Genomic DNA, 15,787 nt, shown 5'->3' with positions numbered 1-15,787 from the left:
TGATGATGGAAAAGCATAAGAGAATATCATCCACCCTTTTAATACAATATCAATGAAACATCACATGCAATAATTAAAACAAGACAAAGAGAGGACAGTGGTCCTAGAACTGAGGGTATGTAACATGGGTAACGTGTAAGACAGCCTGCAGCAACTAAACTATTCCCTTCCCTCAAGCCAAAAGAGGGAAAGAAAAAAAAATTAAGACAGAAGGGATTCTCTGGATGTTCAGACCTTTCCAGATGTCATGGAAAATTACACAAACCAAGGCCAGTTGAAGAGCAAGTAAGTACCTGTTCATATCAGCAGCACCCACAGTGATCCCACTGGAAGCTCTTCACTACCTTGAGGCCTGGGAAGCCACACCCTGGGAACCCCACCACCTACACCAGTAGAAGTAGTAGAATTCCATAACACTCCAAAAGAACTTCCACAGTGGTTTCTCCATTAACCAAATTCTGTCTTCTCAGCATCCCTCTTGTCCTTATTGCCACCCTGCTGTCTTCCGGGACTGCCTCTTCTGTCCCTGGAAGCTCTCTCTCTGATTGCTTCACCATTATCGTGTTATGAGTTGAACTGTCTCCCCAAAAAGACATGTTGAAATCCTAACCTCAGTGCCTCAGAATGTATTTGGAAATAGGATGGCAAATGTTAAAATGAGATGATAGAGGAGGAAGGAGGATCCTTCATTCATCCTGCACCCTTATAAGAAGAGAAGACATGGAGACAGACACAAGAAAGTAGATGATGGCCATGTGACGACACCGGAAGCCTCAAGGGCAAGGAAGGATTTTCCTCTACAGTTTCAGAGGTAGCATGGTCTGCTGATACCTTGATGTCTTATTTCTAGCCTCCAGAACTGAAAGCTAAAAATCTACTGTTGTTTGAAGCCACCCAAAGTGTGCTACTTTGCTCTGGTAGCCTTGGGAATGAAAAACACCTCTCAAGAACACTACTTGGTTCTCTGTAATGATACAACATACTTTCAGCTATGCCCTCTGGCAAAAGTTCCTGTTCTCTTATGAAAGATTGCACAAAGCCTTTGAATTTTTCCTAAGGAACTCTTTCTACCACCTCCTGCAGTGGAAACCTTCCTAGGCAAAGAGAGCCCTTGATGAACACAAAACCACCAAGAGAGGAGAACACTCTGCCCTATTTTTAGCTTCCCATTGCTGCATGTCGACCGTTACCCCACCCCTTATGCCAGAGCTATGGCCCAGAATCCACCCTTGACCCTCTTTGCTTTTCCCTGTACATATTCTACCTCAGCGACCACGGCTCCCTCCCTTTCAATTTGGGGGAAACGGCTTCAGAACTACATCTTAGCTCCTGCTTAGTTTCAGATCAGTGTTCCTTGCGGCTCTTCTCCAAAAATATGTATATTGGTACCCAAAGCTTAGTATGTTCCTAACCAAACTCATGCTTCCCAGTCCTAACCAACTTCTACTTTATTCTTTCCTGTGGATGGCCCTAGTTTTCTCCTACTCAATCAGATATGGAATTCTAAAGTCACCTTTAGTTTCTTTTTTTGGCCTCAGCTCTACGTAATTTCCATAGACTCCACCTCAGATGTGTCTGTTGCCTGTCTCCTTCTGTTTATCAGGCCAACACTGATATCACATTGACTCCTTAACTGGTCTCTCCATCTTCCACTTAAGTACACATCCTGATAGACTCCCTCAGACTTTAGCAGTTTCCTCATTGTCTAGAAAATTAAGAATAAAAAAAACAGCCTATGATCCGAAACACCCCATGATTGCATAACTACGCGTCAATGTCAAGAGTAACAATTTTATATCCTATACATCACTATACAAACTCTGCTCCAGTCAAATTGTGCGATTTGTTGATTCCCAAATATTTTTTTGGCTTCTCCAGTAAAATCTTTTAGCCAAAAATGCCTTGGGCTGAGACTAAAACAGCTGGGATATCAAGGAGCTATTTGTCTTTATTTTATCAAGTATCTCCTATCACTCTCCTTCAGAAGGATATCACCTAGGGAGAGGCCACCACTGACATGCTCACAGCCACCATTTACTCATACACTTCCTTCCCCCAGATTCACAAGAAAAACTTCCCTCGGTCTCAAATTTTGTTAAAATAAAAAAACATTCTAATTAAACTGTACAAGCAATTTAGTACTAAGATGATTTTCATTTCAGTATCATCCTATTATGACATGTCTGAATTACTCAGATATAAGACATAGTATGCCTCAATTTAGACTGAAATTTCATAGCAGTTGATGTTGCTAAAGAGGATTTCAGAATCAAGTAGGGGAACTTTTATTTATAAGAATTGGGAAAATACATAATTTTATTAATAGGCAGACACTCCAAAAATGCATTTATACATTTCCTTCTTAGTCAAGATAGTAAGATTTTTTAAAAACACACTACTAACATCATGACAGAGATGTCATCAATGTTGTAGTTAAGAGCAGCAAATGTTACAGAACTAATGAATTTTCATTAGAATCATCAGATAATTACAGAATGGGTTAAGTTGCTACCATTTGCCATTCCCATTAATATCATTGTCATGTAAAAGGTTTAATTTTCAGCTATTTTTGTTCTAGATAAAATCTTTGTCATTAAAATGAGGGATGATTTTGATATTTAATATATTCTATGGCATACTCTAGTGTGGTACTAATTTGGCCTTTTCAGTATTCTGCATATTAATTGACAACCCATCCCTCCTCCATTCCCCAGATAAGTGAGAACTGAAATAGAATGGACAGCCAATCAAGTCAAAGAAAACTGAAAGCATCAACATAGAAAAAAAATGTGTTGCTCTAATCAGAAGCATACACAAGGCACTAAAATTATTTTCTCCCATACTAATGACTAAGATAGAAACAGCAATAATGAATGGCACCATCTGAAACCATTTATGTGACAGTATTACCAGAGTATAGCAATGCTCCTGAAAAAGTAAAAACTAAATATTTCTTATTTTAGTCAAAAGAAGAAAATTGTACTACCACTTAACTTTTGGAACAATGAATTTTATCAGATTCCACAACAATTGGCAAATTATGTCCTGTATTGAATTTTTCATAGTAATCTGTTTCAAGCACACAAAAATGTTTCCTGGCATTGAGGAATGCCCAGGATCACTGCAGAAAACTTATTTCAATACATACTCTATTAGTTTCCGTCTCATGTCGAATTATCACTCTGGTAAGGATTGACATCAGCTGCTTAAATAATGCATTAACCCTGCTTCCAGCAGCTATTGTTTTCATCTGAGTAGGCATTTCCTCTAAGGATAAACTTGGGCTTTTTACCCAAGAAGATAATACAAAGTTCAATCGAATGTTTTGAATCATTTTTATGGCAATAGTGATATAATTTAAAATTCCAAAGAGCAAAGATTATGGCATCATGGACACTTAGAGCAGGTGTGAATGGTTGTCCAATTAAATAAATTAACCTAATCTGTCCAACAAGACCAGACCTTTCTACAGTTTCTGCAACAGCACAGCCATTGAACAAATGTGAAATATGCCAAATCCTGTGCATAATAAATTTCCAATTTATACTTCTTCTCAGTTGACAATGTAAGGCATCTTATACAGAAGAACAGACCTGAACATCTACAAATTTTTCAAATGAAAATCTTATTTTTAATAAATTTAGACTGTTTGTCCTTGGTAATTATTGTTAACTCTGAATCAAGCCCATGGTCTTTTCCTTTCTACAAGAAAGAATTTCTTCCTTTAAGTTCATAATTACTGAAAAACAGCCAAGGGAAACTGTAATCTTTCCATGAGATGTTGCTATTACCTACATAAAAAAAACGCATTCATTCATAATAATAGTATTTAAGTAACAATAATATGTCTCCTTTTTATCCACAAAGATACATTATAGACTAATCAGCATTCAGATTTATGAGCCCAGTTGTTGTTTTGTTCTGTTTTGTAATGGATTTACAACCTCATGGGTAAACACACACATTGGTGAAAGGTCTCCAGAGATTTGAATAAGTACTTTGAAGAAAGTCCAGGACAGAGCTTCTCAGCACTATGTTTCAACCAAGTTTTCACATTTTGCCTTTCACCTCAATGTAAGCTTCAAAGTTTTAGGTAAGAATTTTAAAAAGTCAAATATGACAATGAGTATCTCTTAAATACAGCGTTGGGGGTTACTTTGGAATTGCTTTGTGATGACTACTAGTTTTAATCCCTCTGGTGCTGGATGTTAAATTCCATTGTTGTTTTTTTAATTTAATGACTTGCTAATGTAAACTTCCATCTAGAACAATCAAATAGTATTTATTCAAATTTGCAGTGTCTCTACTATGTCAGCAAACTCCCTCATCAAAACAGACACTTAAAAAAAAAAAAAGTTCACCTGAGTCAGGAGCTCTATTTCCTAAATTAGCACCAAAGTGTCACCTTGAATGACCTGTGAACAAATAAAGTCATTTATAATACATCCAGCTTTCCTCTACAGTGGACAGCTGAGACCACACATCTGTAGGAGCTCTAATTATTTCATATACTTGGAGTTGTTCAGACTTCAACAACCTGTCACCTCCAAATACAATCATATGATAAGTATATGCTCACCAATCTCCCTTGAGATCTGGGTGAAGGCCTCCACACCACTCTCTCCATAGTTCCCCTCAGAAGCCAGTGTCGACACATAATTCCATCCCAGAGCCGTCACAATGTCCACCATGGCTTGAGCTTGGTAGGAGTCAGGCGGGACCACCCGAGAGAAGAAGTCATACCTGGTGTTATCACTTAGCTCTGGGGCTGTGGATGCATAGCTAATTTGAGGTATCTGTAAAACAAATGACAGTTAATTTCAACCCATGAGGAATCTTGTAGAATGATGGACTGTCCCAGGAGACCAAACGGTCAAAGCTATAACAAAAACCTAGACATACCAGCTCAAAGCCAAAATAAGGTTTCAAAATACCAATTATAAAATATTTTCTAATGATCCATGGGTTTGCTTTCTTTCAATGCACATACTTATAAATAGTGAGAAAGAATTTAGTCTTGCTTCAGTTTCCATTGTTTCATAAGCCAAAGGAAAACGTCTGTGCTTTTTTATTCTGTACCTGATTGTTCTAGCATAAAAATGAGAAAGAAATGAAGGCATAGTACATATATACATCAGAAAAGGTCACCTCTGAAATTATCCTTTGGCTTTAGGACACAAAGGCTATAAAAAATGACAAACAGGAAATTAAATGTAAGATATTTTGACACTTGATGATTTTTTAAGTCTTAATATTGAATTTCAGTAAATAATTTTAAGTATATAGTTTTGAAAGCCTATTCATCACTTATTGGTGTAATCATGAATACCTTATAAAGGTTTGGAAATAACCAACCATGTATCCTCTAATAAAAACATCTTTCTAGTTCCCCCTAAAAGTCACAAGGAAAAGAAATCCAGACCATAACTTCTTTTAAGAGATTATTTTCTGACATGAACAGGGCAAATTTTTTAAAAGATTTTTCAAAACTAGGAATTCTATGTCATTTCTCAATAATTTTGGAGGGTGAGCTGTACAGCTAGGTGTCTTATCACTCTTTGGCTGCTATTCTGGGATGTGGATGAAAGTTCAGAAGTCAAGCATGTCCTAACAGGTGGCTTGTTTGAAGATGAAGGCATGACTTAATACATAAAACAACTTTATTCTCCATCAGATATTGTAGCTAATGTCAGTGCTCAAAGACAATGTCAAAGAGGTTGTGGTTCTGTCTTCCCATGCCAATGTATACATCCTGGGATCCACTGGTTACCCACCACCCTCTAGCTTGATGAATTCCAATTCACATGGAGGTTTTGACTCCTCTCTTGACATCTTTGAAAAGCACTGAACACATGAACAGCCTTTCTAAGTCTAGATCAAGTAGTCCTATTCCATATTGGTGGCCAGTGAAGTAACTCTGAACTTCCCAAGATATAAATAAATTTTTTTTAAGTTGTCTGTTTTGATGAAGGAGTTTGTTTGCTGCGCCTCACCCTGGTACACAAGCAGAACCAGGTGCCTGGAGCTCACCAGGGTGCTGCAGGATTCTGTTTTAACGGGTATCAACCTATTTTCTCATACTAACTATAACAATGGCCACTCAGCCTATTTAACCCTAAATTCTTCCTGGTTTTGTCCTCTTGGTGAGGGCATATAAACTCACCAAGACTGTGGGATCAAATAAAACATCTGACCTCCCTCTTCCTGCCATTTGCTTTCTCTGGCTTGTTAGACAGGTGGTTGATTTCACTAGGCTTTGTGCCTTTGAAATACATGACTACTGAGAAAGGCATGCCTCTAAGTCTCCAACCACACACCAAACTTTTGTGGCTTTTCTTGATTCCTTCTAGAGAACCTGAGGAAGAAATCATGAATGACTTGGTGTGATCTGCCCTTTACTAGGAAACATTTTTCCAAAGATCAAAACCATGTGTGTTTCTGTGTTCTAAAGAAAGAGATTCAGCAGTCTGACATTGGGAAGCACAGTGAGTCTGTGTGTGTATGCACACATACATGTGCACACATGCATATTCACACACACACACACACACACACACACGTTGGGGAACAGTATTCTATAGCATCTTCCATAGCACTGTACCATTTCTTTGTCCTATTTGGATACATAATCCTCCCACTTCTCCATCTACTCAAGAGTCCAGCAGTAAAATGCCTTATACAATCCCCACCCTCTCTATAATAATGAGCCACCCCTTTCTAAAAATGAGCACAAAGTGTGAAAATTGAGTGTTTGAAACCAAAACTAATTATCTCAAATTACTACCTTCAGTCAGTCACTTCTAGGGCTGTTTAATTAGCAGTCAGCATCATGTTTAGGATTAATTAAACAGGTGTAAAGAGTATATAAAATAAAAGTGTAGATAGAAGATGGTTGCTTTATTAATTCAGTAATGGACTTTCTCCCCAAAGTCTTGAAAAGTTTTCTCTTTACAGATCAATGTGTGAAAAAGTAACGTGCAAGTATGTGTTTGTATTTTCACTTAGTTTTTGCTGTTACAGTTTATTATAATATACATCATGGTATAGGGTTAGTATTTAAGACAACTTTTCCAGTTATCATGTGGTCACATCTCATTTTTACTTTATTGCAGTAGACCACTAAGCATTGGCTCATTAAGCACTTTAATTTCGGTGCCAGCATCCCCAATATTTCCACTATCCTCAAGTTAAACCCCTACTGGCAACTGAAGTGAGAATTTATTAAAGTCATGGAATGCTTCTTTTTCTTTTCTCTACATCCAATCCATCCTAACTACCCTCCAACCCTGGAGGATTCATCTACCAGAAGCAGCAATAATAAAAAGGTGGTGGGTGTGGGAGAGAGGTGGAAAGGGAAATGAGATAAAAAAAAAAAGAGGGAAAAAAGAAACAAAAGAAGGTATTAGAGAAAGCAGCCTTCAACTTTTCTCCTATCCTTTTAAAGTAAAATCCTTTATAAGCCTCTGTGAATCCCCACTTGCCAATTTTAAGAATAAAATGCAAACTCTCCAGTCTGCTTGGAATGATCAGCACACTGTGCCATCCTCTCTCCCTGCCTGGTGTTTTCTCTCCATACTCTGACAGCACCAGTACCCTTACCTACACTGTTCCCAGTACAGGGAGACTCCACTCTCTACCTGGTGATCTTCTGCATACTTCCCTGAGAAGCTTCCCCCAGCTCTATCAGGTAGAATTGTCTTTTGCTATTCCTCACTTCTATAGCCCTGCCTCTGATATTAGAATCTTTACTGCCTGCTTATGACCCTCTGTTAACTTATTTTGTATCCCCAATACCTGACAGCAAGCGCTCAGTGAATGTTTGGAGGCAATTCGCCAATTAAACCATGGCAGGAAATGTGATCCTGTTGCCTTCCCTGCATTCCATTAAAATATGGGTCACGGACTTCTCCACTGGCCCCTCCACCCTGCTGTATGTCCTCGGGGTTGCTCCTTACTGCTGTACCACCAAGCTTTCTTGCTTCTGGCTTGCAGTTGAGTTTGGACAATGGGAAACACCAACAGAGCATGGCAGGGAAAGAGAAGACAGAAGTTAGAACTGAGTTCTCCAGCTTCCTCCCCCACTGGTGAGGTGTTTCTCTGTCTGAGCCTTCACCATGGTTAAAGCTCTTGCCAGGCTATAGTGACCACCCTCTACCCTTGCACTGTTGCTGATTCCTGAGTACTTCAGCTTCCTGTGGTGGCTCCTTTAACTGCACCCACACCTTATAAAATCCTTTTGTTAGCCTCTTTTCCATGATGCCTGAGGGTGCCAGCAGCCTGACCAATGCACACCCCTATAACAGACCTCTGTGTCCTGCCCCTAACCTCTTAGTTCTCCTCCATCCACTTTCCATTCCAGCATTGTCTACCACTGTCCTTGCATGACTTTTCTTTTTTCTTCTCTTTCAGTTCCCAAAGACATCAAATTGCCTATTTGAAAACAACTGTCATTTTGCTTTTCTTTGTTTCTCATTTTCTTTGTTCTGAGGTTTCATAAGAATACGATGTGTGCTTAAAATGAGGCCATATTTCCAATACCCAAATAAAGCATATTTGAGGCAATTAATTACAGAACTCAGGACACTCATCATGCCCTCCCTAAAATAGTGCTTTTGCTTCCATTTTTCTGATAGTTATTTTTCCCGTTACATTCTCACTTTTGTCCACAGAAGAAGAGGTTTCTGCCCCCAGCCCTATCCTTCTTGGGTCATTCCAGAACAAAATTCTCTAGCTAGCTTTCCACCCCTACTTATTCTTCCTAATAGGGAGAAGAAACTAAACCCAAAACAGAAGCCAGAGTTCTACATATATTAAGTGAGAGTATATACAAGCTTTCCCTTTATTCTCTGACCTGCCTACACACATCCCAGACTTCTTTTCCTTACATAGCCAGGACCCCTCTTCTTGAAGTAGAAGCCCACTGTCCTTTGCTCCATGTTCCTGTGGCAACAAAGAACATGAGAGGACTGAAGCCCAGGCTGCTGGTTGAATAAGAGGACTTCAAGTATTCTAGGCAGGCAGAAGAGCGTCCCAAGGTTGAGATGTGGTATAGCAGGAGGAGGTACTATTTTGTCCTCAGGTCCAAGCTGAATTCCCTCCAATCCAGTTCTTCACAGACAGCTGTGTATCTAGGGAGCTATTTGGTGCTTGTTTGCCTAGCTGTTATGAAGCTAATTACTGGGTCTACACTTAACTAGCTATTCTGTGAATCTTGGACTTACAAACTCTAAGAAGGGATTCAAAAATTGGACTCAGAGCTCAAGTTAAAGTTCTATTTCAAAAGAAATTTATATATGCATATATGTATATACATATGCATACACATATAATTGTACACATATTATTTTTTAATAGAAGTTAGCAGAGACTCTTATCCTCTGGTGACTGTTCTCCACTTCTAGATAGAAGCTCTCACTTTTACCTAAGCTTTTGGCCACTCACCACTAGATTACATTTCTCAGCACTTCCTTGCTTTGGTAAGCATAACTTCTAAAGGGTCCTTGAAGAATGCATATGCCTTTCTCATGTACCTCCCTCTTTCTTGATGACTAGAATTTGGACATAATGTCTAGATCTCCAGGAGCCATCTCAGGCAATACCTTTGCCAAGATGGAGTAGACAGCCACACTCTAGTCAAAGCCTTTGTGATAGCCAGGCTCTACAACCATCTGATTGTTCATTTCCCATATTATTTAGGAACTATCTACTTAGCTCCCAAAGCTTCTTATTAGTGAATCTGTATTTGCTAAACTGAGGTGACAGAATTCCAATGTAAATCAACCAAGGGCCATTTCAGTTGTACAGACTCATCACAGGGAGCAGACCAATTGCCAGAAAGCTCTCTGGAATTCTAAAACTGGCCATGAAAACTTCAGAACGACTTTGGCAAACACGTTGAAAGCCCGTGAATATCAATTTATCCTTGAAGAAGAATTAAAATTATATTCTAATCAAAGGTCAAAGTCATAGATGAATTAACGATTTGTCCCTTCTTGCTTATCTTTATCTGTAGACTGATTATTCTAGACAGGGAGAAGTACTAACATCTCCTTTTAACTGTGTCTCTCCATATTGCCTTCCCTGAGTCTAACTGTACATAACTGAGGGGTGAGACTGGGGGTTACTAAGACTCAAAGGGGCTCTTTTGTGGTCCAAGAAAGTTACAATTCTGCTTAAGCTGCTTTTTTTAAAAGGTTTCCCACTGTTTTGCATATCAAAATATTGTGGCAAGGCTAAAATTCACCTTGCCTGCTCAGAATGGCATGAGTTCTACAACTGTTCTCCACAATTTCTGATTTGCCAGAGATCCCAAGATACCCCTGACAAGCCTAGCAATAAGCCACCTGAAGCACAGCCCTTGAAATTGTAGTAAATTTGTCTTCCCACAAGAAACTTGCACATTTGAATACAGGTTTTCAGACAGAAGACCTGAGTCACATACATTTTCATGATCAGTTCCTACCAAAAAATGACTTTTGTTCTTTTTCTCTATAAACAACTTTGTTCATTCATTATTGAACTTGGTGGGGCAGATTGGCCAGGTGGGTTCTTTGTGCTGCTCATTGGTTTTCTCCAAGGAAAGATCAGCGTGAAACTATGCTCCTCCTTCCAGAGGCAGTCCTTGCCTGAGCCCTTCTCCAGTGATGATGGTCTTAGCAACAGCAGCCATCACAATTGCATCCTGCCATCCAGACTTGGGATGGATTTGTTATGGCTACAAAACACAGGACCAGAAAAGCATAATGATTATAGCCATTAACTTTGTCTCTTCAGACTTCACTGCTCTGTAGTATTAGAACTACTAGTTGCTTGTAGCAAAATATGAGAACATAAAAAAGAAATTAGATAAAAATGAGGACACAGGCTAGAAGTTAATACCCAGCACTGGCCCTTCTCTGCCAACATTGCCTACAGCTTTCAGGCTCTTCTCAACTTCATGAAAACAGAATAAAGAGAGGAAAAAGGAGACCAAAATGTAGAGCTTAAGAGATAAAGAAGAATATGCCTGCCCAACCTTTAAACCCTAACACATGAAGAAGTGTGATTCCCTTTCCTGCTCTAAACAACCCTGCCACACAGTGGAAAATTATTCACCTTCCCATTGTACAAATTCATGCTAAATGTGACATATCCATCCCTGCTTTTCTCCTCAGTTGAGTCAGTTGACTCAGAAGAAGATTTGAGCCTTTGTTTTTTGGTTTTTGTTCTCTTGGTACTAAGGATTGAACCCAGGGGTGCTTAACCACTGAGTCACATCTCCAGCCCTTCTCATTTTTTATTTTGAGACAGGGTCTTCTTGCTAAGTTGCTTAGGACTCCACTAAGTTGCTGAGGCTGGTTTGAACTTGTGGTCCTCCTGCCTCAGCCTCTCAAGTCACTGGGATTACAGGCGTGAGCCACTGCGCCCAGCTAAGCCTTTGATTTTTGATGCATGATGGATCTTAGAAGGGGATGACTACTGAAAAGGGAAACTGTGGAAGTTAAGAACAGTGAGAGAGATCTAGTCATTGTACTGTCTCAGACCCAGCAAAGCTTTATATACACACTCACACCGAACAGACCTATGTTAGTTAACACAGCCAAGTATAACATGGTGTTAGGAGGTTTAAGGGCACCAGTTTGTTTCCATTATGAACCTGGATACAGACTATACCCCTCACCAGAACTTTAACCTCTTAACATATGTATAGCATCACCAAGAAAGTCAACCAGAGAGGGCATAGACAAGTCCAATCCAGCCTCAATGAATAAATAACTCACAGATGGTGAACCTGAAATGTCAGCAATGAACATGAAGATCAAGTCATAGGAGGCATGCTTTCTTTAAAACAGAGTGCATTCTTGCTTCTATGTGTGCCTGAAATTTTAAATATATATTACACATTAAATGGCATTTGTTGGTTTCTGATAATCTACTTAGATGGTCTATTGAAATAGAGTCCTTACCTCTTTTTCTAGGGTACTGTATGAGAGAAGTGAGGGAAATATACTGCGCACTAGAATTAGAGTAATACGAGTCTAAATAAAGGCACTACTATTTTCAAGGCAGGGGCAGTGGAAAGCCACAGTCCATTAGGAGTGGGAGTACAGCAGGTGCTGCACATGAGCCCTAAGGATGGGAGGAAGCAGTTGGAGAGAATAGGAGTCGTGAACACAGGAGCCATCATGACAGAAGCAGCAATCTTCCTGGAGGGACACAGCACGGCCCACCAGGAAATTACATCCTGACCTCCCCACTTAAACCTCCTACCAGTCTTCAATAGAACCCGCTGGAAGCCCTGGGGCAAGAGACAGTGAGCTGAAGGAAAGAGAGAATGAGGATATGGCAAGCGGAAGCCATTGGCCCAGGTATTGCTGGACTTCAGTCATTGTACACTTTAAATAAATGTATGAAGGCTGTGCAGATCTGGGGTTGTTATGCTACATTGCTTTTTTTATAACTTGATGCTTCCAAACACTTTTGGCAGAGAAGCTACACTAAGACATTTTAGTTTGGTTTTGAAAATCCCAAAATGAAGCCAATTACGTTGGAATTTCTTTTGGAAAATAAAATAGTGCCTGTTTTTTTTTTTTTTAAGTGTAATGATTTTAATCAAATTGGTATTGGCATTTGACAGCTAACCTGTTTACTTAATATGAAAGATGAGCAATCCATGAACGTGAAAGTATTTACATATAAACAACCACAATTATACCCTATAAGATTAATAAATCTTTTTTTTTTTTTTTACATCTGCTAATTACATTTTACAACGAGAAGCCACAACTGCTCCTAAGGGAAAGAGTTGCTATGATCTATCAAGCCACTATTAGTTTGAGTTTTAAGCCTACTACTCCATGTGTATATTCACCAAAAGTTTGAATAGCAAGTTGGATTAAAATCTTCACTATTGAAAAGGACTTTACTATTCCAATTAATTTTAGAGCTTCTCTAGTTTAAAGCTTCTCCTGATCTTCAATTTTCCTTTAAAAAGAAATGAACATTGTGAGGTTTTTTTCCCCTAATTTCTCTCCATTTCACTACTCTGTGATTTCTAGAAAATTATAACCATTGCATATGTAATATTACACACAATTTAAAAGGTTAATTCAATACACGCCCTTTTTCTGATCAGTGATTAAATTAAATTCAATGTCTTTTGAATGGTGACTTCAAATGTTTTAATAATTTATTCAACAAATTTGCTCACACTAGGTGCCAGCCACTGTGACAGGCCCTAGAAATAGGACAGTAAACAACACATGGTCCTCCCACCCCCACAGAGCCTGTGGTGAAATGGGAAAGACAGGTATTACATAAACAATGAGCCAAATAGACACTTAGCAGCATTTGTAATAAATGCTATAAAAGTAGTACACAGACTGCCAAGAGTTTGGGGTCACTCACCTGGTGTGGGAGACAAGGCAGGCTTTCTGGGTGAAGTGACATTAAGCTGACACATGAAAAATGAGGGGGCAAAAGAAAGGCACACTAAACACCAACCATAGATGACTTCTCACTTCAGACTTCTTTCACATGTATAAACCATCCAGTTTGCAGAAGCAAAGAGGAGAGGCTGATGGCTGATAGGCACTTAATTTTAGAAAACTTGCCCCAGGCCAAATAATATTAAACCAAAGACCACTATGCTTCTTACAAATTTATTCTTTTTCTTTTAGATTTTTTGACTGACATATAATAATGATACATATATGGGGTACAGCATGATGATTTAGTACATCTGTAATGTATTTAGTACATTGTGTAAGGTTCCAATCTGAGTAATTAGCCTATCTTTCACCTTGAACATGTATCGTTTCTTTGTAGTGAGAGCATTTAAAATCTTCTCTTTCAGGTATTTGGAAATATACATTATTATTAACTATAATCACCCTGAAATATATATTTTCAATTAGCATGCGCTTAATTTGGGGTTTATACCAAAACTATAAAGAAAATAAGTGTAAAATTATCACTAGGAACCAACTTGGATCCATGTAGATCTCTTGAGTTTTGAGGCTTGTATGGGCGAGAAATCAAGGAACAAATGGATGGAGAGATGGAATGTGAACAGAAGAAAGAATAGAGCAGAAACTAAGCCCATAAATGAGAAAGAACTTTAAGAGGAGAACACAGAGGGAAAATGTACATTTATGTTACTTAAAAGCTCTAATACTGGATTCCTTGGGAAAGTAAAAAGAATTGGAAGGAAAGGCTCTCTTCATTTTGCTCAGATAAGGAAGACTTTGTGACAGGATTTCAAAATGCATGAGAATAAGGTTAGAACCAATCCTAGAAGATAATCTGCCATTCTTTTTTCTTTTTTTTTTAAACAGGATAATACACATTTTCTCAGAAAAAGGCAAGAGAAATAAATGAATCTGTTCTCCTCTGAACACTTTGTTCAGTGACCTAACATCCTAGAGAGGCAAAGAAAAGGTCATTCCCTGGTTTCATTATTTCTAACTATTACTGCCAGGATTCTAGTGCATCCCAGAGTAAGAGACACTTCTTCAATAACTTCTTGACAAATTTGAAGAGTGGTTTGGAATTTCAAAATTAAATCTGTTTATGAATATTATTTTAAACCAAAGGTAGAGAATTTTTTTTGTATGAGTTGCTTAAGGCAGAGAAAATTTTCTATAAAGTGGTTTTTGTACATGAGTCCCCCAAAATGATCAATTATAATTTGTTATAATAGAAAAAACCAAAGTGATGTTGTGGCACTTTCTTAGCATCATTTGCTAAATCACTTAAAAATTTAACTCTTCCACCCACTCATTCCCATCACTGCTGACTTCAAACCATCACCTAGCATTTAATTTTCCTCTTCTGCTGATTTCCTTGCTGTGCAATCACTGCTGTGGTTCAATTTTCCCCCAAGCATGTCAGCACTAGAACATTTAAACATAAAAAGTTAGTCATTATAACCAACAAATTGGAGTCAATAAGCTTTAAGCTGGCAAATATTCCATTTAGCCTGGCATTATTGACACTCAATAATACATGATTTGAATCCTGCAAATAAGGAAGAATGTTGATAAGGACATTTGTCTATGCAAATAAGTTTCCTGATTGACAATTTCTTGGATTTTCAGTGATTATTCACATTCACTGATATCCTGGTCTTCAAGTCATTATTTATCTTCCAGCTGGTATTCAGGTACTGTTCTTAACACCTTAATACCACTGGAAATTTTCATTTGCTTTATGTTACCCATGTTGGCCAAACTCTGTAATTAGAAGGAGGTCCATATGAGGTTGAAGGTCTTAATTAGCGCTCTACTTACACAGGGAAAACCTTCTCCATCTTCAAAGAATGAATAGTTGATTTAATAAAGGCCATCATGGAATGATGGAATAAGCAGATCAAAGAGTGGAAGATTCAGATTCCATTATTCTACGATGTACTGGAGAACGCTCCAAAGACAGGTTCCTCTGACAAACATCAATAGTATCTAAAGGGCAGCATATTAAGTGTCCCCAGAGTGAACGGATTCACCCTTTATGCACATCTACAATCTCTTTTTGAGAAGAATGTCTTACTCTTCTTTATAACCCACTTTTATACATCACATTCCATCTGTATACCTAATTCATGAAATGGTGTATATGTACTTGTGGATACACATGCACACACAGACAGACACACATGCTGGTTTCACCAACATTTATTTAATATGTTTTATTGGCCAAGAATTGTGCTGGGTGTTCTATTTTCATTTTATAGAGAAGAAACCTGAGATCTGGAGAAGTAATTTTTCTAAGAGTAAATAATATGCAATTGGCAAAGTGGCATTGAAACCTA

General features: G+C 38.4%; 1 protein-coding gene across 11 annotated transcripts in view; it reads right to left on the bottom strand.

Moving 5' to 3' along the window:
- Window positions 1-15,787, bottom strand: part of Grm8 (glutamate metabotropic receptor 8) — a 732,322-nt gene that overhangs the window by 572,249 nt on the left and 144,286 nt on the right. For all 11 annotated transcript variants that reach the window (XM_040291623.2, XM_021722399.3, XM_078040287.1 and 8 more), the window contains one exon: window positions 4,580-4,796. In XM_040291623.2, the coding sequence (XP_040147557.1) occupies window positions 4,580-4,796 (217 nt within the window). The remainder of the gene's footprint in view (window positions 1-4,579; window positions 4,797-15,787) is intronic.

The sequence above is a fragment of the Ictidomys tridecemlineatus genome, chromosome 2 (genome assembly GCF_052094955.1).
Source record: "Ictidomys tridecemlineatus isolate mIctTri1 chromosome 2, mIctTri1.hap1, whole genome shotgun sequence".
Classification (NCBI taxonomy): Eukaryota; Metazoa; Chordata; class Mammalia; order Rodentia; family Sciuridae; genus Ictidomys; species Ictidomys tridecemlineatus.
The sequence above is the reverse complement of the archived record's forward strand: the minus strand, read 5'-3'. Positions and strand labels throughout refer to the sequence as shown.